Source organism: Chrysochloris asiatica, unplaced genomic scaffold (genome assembly GCF_000296735.1).
Source record: "Chrysochloris asiatica unplaced genomic scaffold, ChrAsi1.0 scaffold00015, whole genome shotgun sequence".
Taxonomy (NCBI): Eukaryota; Metazoa; Chordata; class Mammalia; order Afrosoricida; family Chrysochloridae; genus Chrysochloris; species Chrysochloris asiatica.
In genome coordinates, this window is record NW_006408533.1 from 11,268,413 (window position 1) to 11,281,493 (window position 13,081).

General features: G+C 35.8%; 1 protein-coding gene across 1 annotated transcript in view; it reads right to left on the minus strand.

The window, feature by feature from the left end:
- DSC1 (desmocollin 1) overlaps window positions 1-13,081 on the minus strand; it is a 75,915-nt gene that overhangs the window by 22,385 nt on the left and 40,449 nt on the right. The window contains exons 3-6 of the mRNA XM_006835125.1: window positions 11,832-11,916; window positions 9,349-9,551; window positions 7,716-7,835; window positions 6,745-6,900 (exon numbers count right to left, since the gene is read on the minus strand). Coding sequence (XP_006835188.1) covers window positions 6,745-6,900; window positions 7,716-7,835; window positions 9,349-9,551; window positions 11,832-11,916 — 564 coding nt within the window. The remainder of the gene's footprint in view (window positions 1-6,744; window positions 6,901-7,715; window positions 7,836-9,348; window positions 9,552-11,831; window positions 11,917-13,081) is intronic.

Below are 13,081 nucleotides of genomic sequence, written 5' to 3' on the forward strand. Positions count from 1 at the left end.
GTGGTTGAATGTTTAACCTACAGTACCACACCATTCTAAATTTGATGTCAAATTCTTCTTTCAAATGATTTATGTTGACTTCAAATGAAAGGATTTAAATTCATTTTCCTTCAAAATCCATCATATTATTTTTGCACTCTTACATAGTTTGTGTATAATAAGTGCTCACTAAATTGTTGCTCAGCGTCCTGGTGTGGTGCTGTAGGATAAGCACTAGTCTGACAGTTTGGTTTGAACTGCAAGATTAGTGGTTCAAACTCACCTGTCATTCCTCAGAAACCCTATACAGGGTCACAATAAGTTGGAACCAAGTTGATGACATTTAAGAACAACAAATACTTGTTTTTATTAAACATTTTCTTCCCTGGCAGGACAAACTGAATTAGCCAAAAATGAACTCTGTAACAATTCAATTCTTCATCACAACTATCTCTTCTTGATTTCCCTACTGTAACTATCCCATTATAACTTAATGCTCTTTAGAAGCAAAGGTGATGAAACTTCAGCTCACTTACTTTGGACACATCATTGTTGTTGTTGTTATTAAGTGCCATCGAGTAGATTCAGACTTATAGCCACCCTGTATAAAATTTCTGAGGAGCTGCTGGTAAGCTTGAAGTGCCGACCTTGTGGTTCAAACCAACCTTGCAGTCCAGTGCATTAACCCGCAATGCCACACAGGACTCAAGAACAAAGATAAATCCCTGGAAAAGGGTATCATGTTTGGTAGAATAGCAGGTTAAGTGTAAAGAAGGAAAAACCCTCAATGCACTAGACTGACACAGTAGATATAACAATGGACTCAAAGTCATGGAGATGGCAGTGTTTTGCTCTGTTGCCATGACTCAGAGCCAGTTTGCCCGTAACTAACAATAACAGAGTCATTCCAAATAAAAATGAGTTAATCTCAAAATTCCAGGTATCCCTTTTCATCATTACCTTTGCTGGTTGTTCAAATTTAAGTTACCATGCCATTCTATCTCTATCATCCATCTTCTCTTTTCTATTCCTATTGCCATTGCACTCATTAGACTCCAACCATCCTGAATGATACCCTGTTTATCTTCCTGCCATTGTTCTGAATGATGTTTTTTTCCCCAATATACGTAAGCATTCAGGAGTCAAATTCATTTTCATAAAGCAAAATTTTAATTGTGATACTACTTAATAAAAATCTTCAGTGATTTCTCATCACCACAAAATCCTCACCATTGTGTTATTGTTGTTAAGTGGCATCAAATTGGTTCCAACCTATGTGAACCTGTATAGGGTTTCCGAGAAGTGGTTGGTGAGTTTGAATTGCCGACCTTGTGATTCAAACTAACCTTGTGGTCAAGTGCTTATCCTATAGAGCCACATGTTAGAAGGCAATGTTTTGTTGTATTCCTCATGCTAACCTGCAGGATAAGGAATTAGTACACTGCTCTCGGGATAGAATGTATCAAAATGACTGCTCATATTCTCTCTCACTCTCATCTATTTTTGCTCAAACAATACCTAGTTCTTTTATTTTTTTCTGTATTAAAACTAACTTAAATTGTCACAAATCGTATTCCTCTGTATTATTTCTCAATGGTTCTAAATTCAGGAATATGAGTGTTTGCATTAGCATCATTAGCATCACCATCATCATTGCCATCTTCACATCTAGATGCCGTTTATACTATTTAGCCTTTCTAACGCTCTCCTCCTTTACCCCTATACCGATACCATGAGCTTTTTTTTTCTTTAAACTGCTGCCATTTTGAGATTCTCAATTGCAGAAATTTATGACAGTAATTCCTGTTAGGGAGTCCTGGAGTGGTGCTACAGTGTAAATGCTTGACCACAAGGTGGGTTTGAACCTCAAGGTCTATGGTTCAAACTCACCGGCTGCTCTTTGGAAACCAAATACAAGTTCACTTTGGGTTGGAACCAACTCAGCAGCACTTAGCAACAACAACAATAATTTCTACTAGATTACAATTGTTCTCAGGATAGTGCCGGAGCCTTAGTAATATCCCAGAAAAATTAGCGCAGTATCTTCAATGGAGCAAGTCTTCAATAAATAGTTTTCATTGTCATTTTTATATTCCCTTAAGTCTGACTTACTTTTTTAGGACAAAAAAAAATTACCTTTTAGTTTGTCTTCTGTGAAAAGATTCTATTGAACTACTGGTAAAGCATTTTTCTAATTTATCAAATTGGAATTAAAATGAATCCTTGTCTAATCTAAATCCTTGTCTAATCTAAATCTTGCTAAAATTTACACTAATATTTGCTAGTTTCCCTGTAACTCAAAGAGATCAGTTGTTTTGACTATGTTATCACTTGAATTTGAAATAATCTTATTTCTTTATATCTAACTATAAGTAAATATCATTATTTCAAATTCCACTGTTTCAGATTTGGTGATTTCCTTCCCCCTCCCCCCCCCCCCAGAAGCTATTCTGGTTTTGTTTAAAATTAGTCAATTATCTTCAAAGTAAATAAAATTGAAATCATTATTGTGAAGAAGATGATCTAAATAAAAATGTAGTTAAAATCATTAGAAGTCAAGACTACTTAACTTGGAGCAACAGAGATAAGAGAAGTACAAAATAAATGCACTGCATTAGATTTGTAGCTTTTATTCTCACTAATTTATGAAATAGAATTGTGCCAAAAAATAATAATCTATTATTAATACTTAACATATACATATATGCTAGATGCAAACAAAACATTGGGAAATACCAGCAAAATCCTAATTTTTAGGACAAAATTCTGGTGTATGTGCATTGTTTGATCTGTATCATTTGGAGGATATTTCAAGAGTTTTGTAGCATACACAGTAATTTCATCAATATTATGTTATTCAATGATCACAACAGCTTTGAAATAGGTAAGATAGTTATTGTTTGTTGCTAAGTGTTGTTGAGTTGGTTCTGACTCATAGTAATTCTATATAGGGTTTACAAGGAGTGGCTAATGGATTTGAACCACTGATCTCGTGCTTAGTGGTCTGCAAAATAAAGAAAACACAGGCTTTTGCCTTGTCCAAAATGAAAAGAAAAAGTGGAGAAAAAAATCCAGAGAAATTAGTTTTTCAATATAAAGTAAAAAATAAAATATAATTTGATAAAAAAGTAAAGATTTCAACCTTTATATCAACATAAGAATGCTTCTACTTTATCCTGCTTTGATTGATTTTACACTTGCATGTTTCTATCTGGTTGTTTTACTTTTCTTTATGAATTGTATTAATTTGCAAAGGGAATTTCTTAATGCCAGTTCAATCTTAGCCTTGTTAATGGGAACTAGAGATATATGGGTTATCCTGAAGAGATAATTAATCAAAATCCTAACTTTGGATGCAAATTAATTTTTTCTTATTTATCCTTTAAAAAATATGAAAATTAGAGTAACTTATTTATAATTTTATTTTCCTCTTCCTGTTGTCTCTAGCATCGGTCACATTGAGAAGCAAAGATGACAGCAGAATGACCTTGAAAATAAACTAATAAGGCCTTATATGATATGCCTTCAGGATAAGAAATGAAGTACACACTCCAACATACAGTGTAGGCAAAATACAGAGAGAGCAATCATAAGACTGGTTGCTAGTCTTCCATCTTTTCTTCTATTGAAGTAGTTGTAAAAGCTGCGGGCAGCTATTTACTCCGTCAGTATTTTGCTTCTTGATAAAAAGATGAACATCATTGCAATGGTGATTAACATATGTCTCTTGTAAAAGTCTATGAAAGAATGAAGCTGCGAGCTAAGCCCTACCACATTCACTAGACTCCTGTGAACCTATATAGAGACCTGGTTGACCAGTAGTGTGGCAAGACTTGGGGACTCCTGGCCCCAGAGTCAATGACATAGCCACAGAGGACTAGAGTGGAGAGTGAAGTGCCCAGTTAATAAGAAAGAAGAGAGGGCATATGCACAAGAACACCCACACTTGCAGATAATACCCACTTGACCTGGCTTCAATGGCTGGATAATCAGAACTCAACTAGAAGAAGAAAGAGGAAAAAAAGAGAGTAATCTGATACAATTTGATGAACTTGACCTACACCTATGGATGCAGTAGCTCAAAAGAGGGAACAAATCCTTAAAGCAAGAATCATTCCCACCCCCTCCATACACAGAGTAGACAGGGATGGGCAACTTGGACAATGGCTACCCAAAATGTGGGGGCTACAAAGGCAAGAAGTGACTGGCTTACAAGCTCTCAAGAGGGAGCCTATATCCTGAGGGCAAAGAGGAAGGTAGAATCTCCAGTGAGTAGTATCCAATCTCTCTGGGCAGGGCTGATGAAAGGAGATGGGGATAGGACTCTTGTGGTACCATAGTGAATAACTGCTATCAGGACTAAACGTGAAGGTTGGAAATGTAAAGGTAGACGTTTTGTAGCAAAAGGAGGGGAGTGGTTGACTTTGCAGTCCAGGAGCGTAGGTCCCTGGGACCATCAAGTGAGAAGAGCAGAGTGTGGGACTCTATCCAGAGAAACAGAGATGCCAGAGATGGAGGCAGAGATGATGACATGGAGAGATGGAGTGGCTGGGGACTCTAGATCCAAAGAGGGAGAGGGGCTGTGTGCTGATGACCAGGGGGGCCAGGCTTGCAGGGTATGTATACCCTTTGGTTGGTTGATGATGGAGGGGGTTGTAACCATGGCAATGAAAGATATACTACTACAGGATAAATGTAAAGCTAATGTTCTCCCATATAATCTATCACATAATTCACAATAAAATATTTTTTAAAAAAGAGTGTGGGGGGAGTGGAGATAGAGCCCCTAACTGAATAGTTTTCATCTTGTCTAGATGGATCTGGTGAAAAGAGATGGGGATATGATTCTTATGATTCAATAGTGAGTAATGGTTTTCATGACTAATTGCGACTGTCTCAATTGAAAAGGTAGAAGTTTTGTAACAAAAACAGGGGAGTAGTTAATCTTACAGTCCAGAAACAGAGAACCCTTGGACCATCAAGGGATAAGAGCACAAGCAGAATGTTGGACCCTATCCAGAGAAGCAGAGACACCAGAGATGAAGGCAGAGATGAGGACATGGAGAGAGGGAGCATCTGAGGACTCTAAATTCATGGAAAGACAGGAAATAAGAGCTGGTGGCCAGGAGACAGGCTTGCAGAGTGTACCCTTTGGTGGTTTAAATTATTATATATGTCTGAGTGTTGTTGTTTTTTAAAAAGAGCTAAAATGAATACAGAGAAACACTGTTATTTGATGGTACATAGAGGGGATTATAACCACTGTAATGAAACAAAGTATGTAATTTGTTGAATGCAAAACTGATGATCTGCCCTGTAAATTCAATTTACAATAAAAGATGTATTTTTTAAGTAACAATTTGGTATTAATAAAAGCAATGAATGTTTATAGTAGAGACTTTGAGACAGGACATGAAACTATAAATAAAATGTCACTATAGACCTACCACTGCATGAGTTCATTATAAAATACCTAAAGTTAGACATGTATATTGTTTCATATGTTTCACTGCCATATAGAATGCTTTGTGGACATTCTTAGGTTAGGGCCCAGCTCTGATAGTGTAGTGGTTACGAGTCGAGCTGCCAACCTCAAGGTCAACAGTTTGAAACTACCAGTGGTTCCGCTGGAGAAAGATGAGGTGTTCTGCTCCTGTGAAGATTTACAGCTTCGGAAACCCTGTGCAGGGTCACTACGTGTCAGAACCAACTCCACGGTACTTACCAACAACAAGATCCTTCACACGCTGGACTTTACTTATCACTCTAACCTTTTAGTACATACTCTGAAGCTCTAAACTCCACTCTAATCATGGTTTGCTTTTGTTGTTGTTTTTAAAAAATCATTGTGTCTTTATATTACTGCTGTCTCTGAAACACTTAGCCACCCATGATGTTACTCTCAAGACTGTCCAGATATAAGACTTGAAATGCCTTTTTGGCAAAGACTTCCTTTACAGTACTTTTTAAAATATAATTTAAGATGGTAAATGTTTACTCAGTTTTATTCACCATCACCCTGTAAATTTCCCTTCACTGTCATAAGAGAAATGAAGACACTAGGTGATATGTGAAGTTTGAAACAGAAAAATGAAAGGATTTAAATTTCAGCAGAGTTAGAATTTTCATTTGATTGGGTAAAATAGGCTGAAATAAGGGGATAAACTAGTTTCAGTTATAAAGGAAGTAAAATGGTGCCCAAGGACTTCATTGCTGAAGGACAAGAAAGAGAAGAATACAACTTGTACCTGCACAATACTTTGCAAGGGGCTAAAGTAGCAGATCTCAACTGTATTACATACTTTGAATCACCTTGGGATAGTCTTTTAACTGCCTGGGCTCTGTCCTAGAACAATGCAATGAGAATTTCTGAGCATGAGCCCAAGCACCAGCAATTTTTTAAGTTGTCGGATGATTTATGGCACTCAGCCAGATTTGAAAATAATCAGCTATTGTAGGAAACTTTTGACTCAGTGCAATTCTTTGTTATCTTGAGATTCTATAGCTCAGAATCAGTTAAGTGAAATCTATCATTTAATTCTTTAAAATTGTCTTTACCATTTTCCCTCTTTTTTTCTCATATAATACTCACCATCATTCTTCATCAATAAAACTTATACAGATTTGAATTTTATATTGTAAGTTAGCAATGTTTAAGATATTCAGTCAAATATTTGATTATCCAATAAGATGCAAATAAGCATAATTGAAGAATTCAACTGATAATAAGAATCTAATTCTGAATGAATAATTCAATGATCCTACCGAAAACTGTTGATACTGCTCACGATCTATGCTTCGTGTACAAAACATATCCCCGGTGTCTCTATCGATGTAGAACAAATTGAAGGGCTCCTTGTCCACTCCTGGTCCACTTATGGAGTAAAAGATGGTATAGTTCTGTGCAGTATCAGACTGGATCTAAAACAATAAATGACAATTTCATTTTATACAAATATACCATGATACATTATTTTAAACTTGAATTCTTTTGATGGTTATGTTTTTTAATCACTTCCTCTCTTTATTACTTAATTATCTGTTCTTTCTTTTCTGCATATCTACTCATCATTTCTCATTGCATTCTGCAATGTGCAAAGTCACAAACTCTGTCATTTATTTGATCATAAATTCTTTTTTGAGCTATGTACATATTTGTAGAAAATCTGTGGAGCTATATCTATCTTTAATATTTCTACATTCTTTCAGTGATTATAAACTATTTGGAATAAAAAATTGCATGATTTTAAAAAGTAAAAATCATACAAACTGTCCTTCTATAATTAATCCTTCAAGCATGCATAATTTCAAAACTGACCTACATTTGCAGTCCAGCTATGTGACAGTAACAGCACTGGGTAAATTGAAATACTCGACATCTTTTGGTAGAATAATGCTAATTAAGCAAGAGTTGAATTACACAAAATCTTTAGACATGCCTTTTGTGCATGCGTGCTTAAGTCTGGCAGAGTGGAAGAATTTGGAGGCAGAACTAAGGCATCAGAAATTGAAAGTATACAGTCTATTTCTAAATGTCTAAGTATGATTTACAAAAGAAAGTGATAAAATACACTGTATGACTCTAGGTTGGTGAATAAAATAACCTTTTAAATAACAATAGGCTTAAGTCCTTACCTCATTTATGTAACAATAGGTGTAAGTATAGTACTAGGCAATTCAAATGCAAAGTTTAAACAACAAAAATTTCTAGAACATAAGAAATTGAACAAGTTTACCTGTTGAATGTGCTGTGGAAATGGACCTAATGAATTCTCCATTAGGGAGCATGGAATAGGAGCCCATCGCCTTTTGCTGCGCTTAAGGCCTGTGTCTTTGGTATGTCTCTTCTTATGAGCCTGTGTTTGATGCAGGACAAAGAAATATAGCATTGTTTTTCATCCTAAAAACTGTGACATTCACATATGCATTAGCATGAAAAAAAAACAAAGTTGTCATGGATAATCCACAAATGATTTCATTTTTTATTAATGAGATACACACAAATATAAGACCTCAGACTACATACTATTCTTAGTTCTGTTTTCTGACTTGACCAGCTACTGAACTAGAACCTTATTGTGCATTGGTTAAAAAATATTATCGTGAGGAGCTTTGTTGTTGTTAAGTGTTCTTGAGTCGGTTCTTATTCATAGCAACCTGTATAGAGTTTCAAAGAAATGACTGGTGAGTTTAAACCTTCAAGTTTGTGGCTAGCCATCCAGTGTTTACCCTAGAATGCCACACCAGAAGCTTTAGACTCCTTAAAATAAATAATCCACTAACAAATATTTCAGAATTAAAAAGTCAATGCTTCAAACCCACCAGCAGCTCTGTAGATACCCTGTACAGGGGTGGGTGACTTGATGCACTTAACAACATCAAAAAGAGTTGGAAGTTCCCCATTTCTTATAATGTTAGCTAAAACTACAAGCATACCACTATGCTTATGTAAAGACACAGCTCACTATTTGTTCTAGATGCTTTTTTTTTATGAAGTATGAAATTTTTTTAAAATTTAATATACAGTGATGTTTTAGAAGCTTTATTATTAAGTGCCTTCAAGTTGATTTCTACTCAATAGTGTTTCCAAAGAGTGACTGGTAGGTTGAACTGCTGACCTTGCAGCCAGCAATCCAGTGCTTATCCTACAGCGCCACACCAGGACTCCTTGAAAGCCTTAGTCATACTCTAAATTCAGTGAAGTCATTTTCTTATAATCTTATAATTTATCAAAAGTCATTTTACTGTGAAATTCTCTTACAGGTTGAATCACTTATTAACAAATGATTTTATAAGATCAAAATCACTGTGTTGAGTCTGCATGATGTGAAATTTTTGTTCATTTCAGTAACCTCCTTTCCCATTCCCTGGACCAATCACCAATCCCACTGTGAGAAAATGACACTAGTTGTGGACTGACCACACCTCCATTCCAAAGAGAGGGAACCTATAGAAGTTTCGATTAACATGTGAGTAAGCCAGAGAAAATCTCTTCTCAGCAAAGCAAAATGAGACTCAACCCACAGTCCACTGAGAGAAAGCCACTTAGGGTGGAGTACCACATCTCCAGTCTGAATCAGTTTTCACTAAGCCTTAGAGCCACCTCTGACTTGTTCTTCAAGTGGGTTGCTCTTGTTGCCACACCTTAAAACATTATCCCTGGATACAGGGTTGCTGACTTTTACATGGTTTTGTAAAGTGCTCTGCCACTCCCTAAAACAATCTAGTTAGTGCATGTGTAAAATTATAAATGGAATAGACAAATAAGTGAACATTTAAGAACTCTGTATCATGGAAGAAAATCTGTGAAATGAAGGACTTTGTCAATTGATTAATATGCTAAATTACTGAACGGTTTGCTCATTATACCTTATTTTCTCTTGATGCCAGTACAAGTTCTATTTCTATTTGTTCCTCCTTCTGACTGTCTGAGAGTAAAATGAAAAAACTCTTCCTTTTAGAAGACAAAATGAGGTCATCTGTTGTGTAAATGGAGCCATCTTCTAGAATTCTGAAGCCAGGATCACTTGACAGGAAGTGGGTGGCAGACTTGAGACACTCCTCCAGATTCACTGCAGAGAAGGTATTTCACAATAAATTGTAAGATGAAAACAGGAATAGAACGGGTTTTACAGGAATGGCAACTACAAGTTAGTGCAGGATTAGCAGAAGGAGAAGTTGCATCTGGAGTTTGCTGAGCACTAACTATTCTAAAACATGGAGATTATGAAAATTAAATTGAATTAATGGAGTCTTCTTTTTCACTGCTTTGTTATAAATTAATTTATGATTATGTGTAAAATATTGTCTAGTGTCACAGGACTTCCTTTGTTTCTATTTTTAATTCTTATTTATAGTTTATACTATTTATACACATATACACTTATTAAGAAGCTGTGGTAGCGTATGGTTACGAGTCAGGCTGCCAACCTCAAGGTCAGCAGTTCAAAACTACCAGTGGTTCCATGGGAGAAAGATGAGGCGTTCTGCTCCTGTAAAGATTTACAGCCTCGGAAACCCTGTGCAGGGTCATTATGAGTCAGAACCGACTCCATGGCACTCAACAACAACAACAATGCAAATTTTCTGTTTTATATCTTTTGAAGTATAACTGTATGGAATCAGTAGACGTTGTACTTATTTGCAATGTTCTTTTGATTACTGTTAACAAATAAGAAAACTGATCTATTTTAAGAAATAGTTCTCATGAATATTGTAAAAATTGTCTAATATTACCTTTTCTGAAGTTTAATTACACCAACAATATACATTGTTGGTGATATCAAAATAATTTCTTCTCTGATTCATATATGACATATTTACAGCGTTTCCTGTATCTTTATTAGTATTCACTATACTTTTGGAGTCCTGGTGTGGTGTTGCAGGTTAATGTGCTGGCCTGTGGAGTCAATTTGAACCACAGGGTTGGCGGTTCAAGTTCACCGGTCGCTTCTATACAGGGTCACTATGAGCTGGAAACAACTCGAAGACACTTAGCAACAACAATAGTACATCTTTTAAATGTTTTTAAAGGATGTTGTTGTCATTAAGTGCTATCAAGTGGGTTCCCACTCACAGCGTTTCCAAGGCTATAATCTTTGCCAGGTGTGAAAGTCTCATCTTCCTCCTGTGGAGCAGCTGGTGGACTCAATCGGCAGATCCTGTGGTTCACAGTCCAGTACTTATTCTAACGAACACCACACTACCTTTTAAAGGATGGGTGCTGTCAAGTTGGTTCCGACTCATGGCGACCCTGTATAGGGTTTCAGAAACTGTAAATCTTTATGGGAGTAGAAAGCCTCATCTTTCTCCCACAGCCTGGTAGATTCGAACTGCGGACTTTGTGATTTGCAGCACAACATGTAACCCACTACACTACCAGGGCTCCTTTTTTATAGGATGTTGTTGCTGTTGCTATTAAAGGCCAAGGAGTTGGTTCGACTCATAGCGACCCTGTATAGGGTTTCTGAGGAGCCGCTGGTTGGTTTGAACTGCTGGCACTGTGGTTAACAGCTCCATACCACAAGTATTGTTTTAAATGATATTAAGGATTATCTTAGTACCTCAAAGCACTTAGCAAAACAGCTCTATCTTGGGAAAGGTACCTGTATGCAAGGTGTATTTTCCTAGCTATAAACTGAAAGCTAATGAAACATCTTGGTGAAAGTGATGTCAGCTTTGTACTCAGAAGAACAGTCAACTCACAAGTCAAAGGTTAATGGTTGCAAGACCCATCAAACTTTATGTAAATTTCCCACGTTATTTTGTGACATTATCACAGGTACTTGTTCATTCTAAACCCCAGATATAATTGTTATTCTAAGGTATTTACAATAAATAAAAATAATTTTAAAAACAGACACATTCATTTTATATCTAGTCAATTAAAGAAACTAGACTTTGGAAATTTAGAAACGTTTAGTTGATATGGATTAAAATATGTCTTTGTTTTTGGTGACTTCTTTTGTTGGAACTAAGCTAAAAATAATTTAGCCTTCTACAGCTTGCTAATGTTTTCTTGCAAGAAAAAAATACAAATAACTTTGATACTTTAATTGTTTCTAACTACTACCTAAAACATGCCATCCATCTTTCATTATATGCTCAATTTGAATGCCAGGGAGGTACAATAAGACTTTTATCAAAAATTTACAGGGTTAGCCTTTAGCTTGTTGTTGTTAAGTGTTGTTGAGTCAGTTCCAACCCATAATGGCTCTGTATAGGATTGCCTAGAAGGTGCTGGTGGGTTTGAACTGCTGGTTTTGTGGTTCAAACTGACCCTGCTGTCTAGTGCATTATCCTAAGTTAAATGCTGGAATTATAACTATGAAACTTTTAATACAGTTTCTTACCTTTACCTACAAGTGTTTCAGCTTGAAGATGAGAAGGAACTCGAAGAGAAATTTTCTTACAGGCATCGCAAAATAGTATTAGAACCTCAAAAGAAAGAAAAAATTGGAATTACATTTGATAGTGTTTTGACATTACTGGTTTGTCTTATAGATTAAAAAGGCATTAATTTCTAAAACAATCTTTCAATCCTTCAACTTTTTCATATTAGTTTTTAAGAGAAACAGCAATGAAAGTGGCTTTAGGGGCATGACAACTATTTAGTATCGATGAAAAATATTAAAGTGAATAATGGGTCTTAGGACCAAAATTGTATCATTTTGTATTGTATCATTCTAAGAAAATATGTTATAAGCCATTGTAAATACAAGCTTTCTATAAATGTTATTATTTGTAAGACCAGATTTTATTTTTAAATCTTTTCTTAAATTCCATTTGATGTTTAGCATAAAAAGAAGCACTTGATTCTGTAATATAATAATCATATATTGATACTTATGACCAACTAATAATTTTCAAGCCCTGAATTATTTGAGAATATATTTAAGGAAGTCACAAAAATATTTGAGGTTTCTTTTTAATCTCATAAAAAAAACATTTTTCAGACTGGCTTAGCATAAGTTTCAGAGTCTAAAGATCTCAAATTATACGTCTAAATTATAAATTATAATTCTTTAAATTATAATTTAAAGAAATATATTGTAAAATATAGAGTTGTTGTTGTTAAGTGCCATCGAGGCAGTTCTGACCCATAGCAACCCTGTATAGGGTTTCCCAGGCCTGGTGAATTTGAATCGCCAACCTTGCAATTCACACTGACTTTGCAGTCCAATACATTAACTCACAGAGCCACAAAAGGGACTTCAAAATATAGAGAGCACTTTTTAAAAGGACCAAAGTATTCATATAATATTATATCATTTCCTCTTTCTACTTTTTTCTTTCTTTCTAGTCTCCCTCTATTTTATTATGGTATTAAATGCTGTCGATTGGGTTCCGACTTATAACGATCCTGTATAAGGTTTCTGAGGAACTGATGATGGGTTTGAACTTCTGACCTTGTGGCTTGTGGTCCAGTGCTGACCCTACAGCACCACTATTGGAGTCGTTTATTATGGTCGCTTTGTATAAAAAGAAGGAGCTCTGGTAGCGGAGTGGTTACGAATCGGACTATGAACCTTAAGGCCAGCAGTTCGAAACTACCAGCTGTTCCGCGGGAGAAAGATGAGGCGTTCTGCTCCCGTAAAGATTT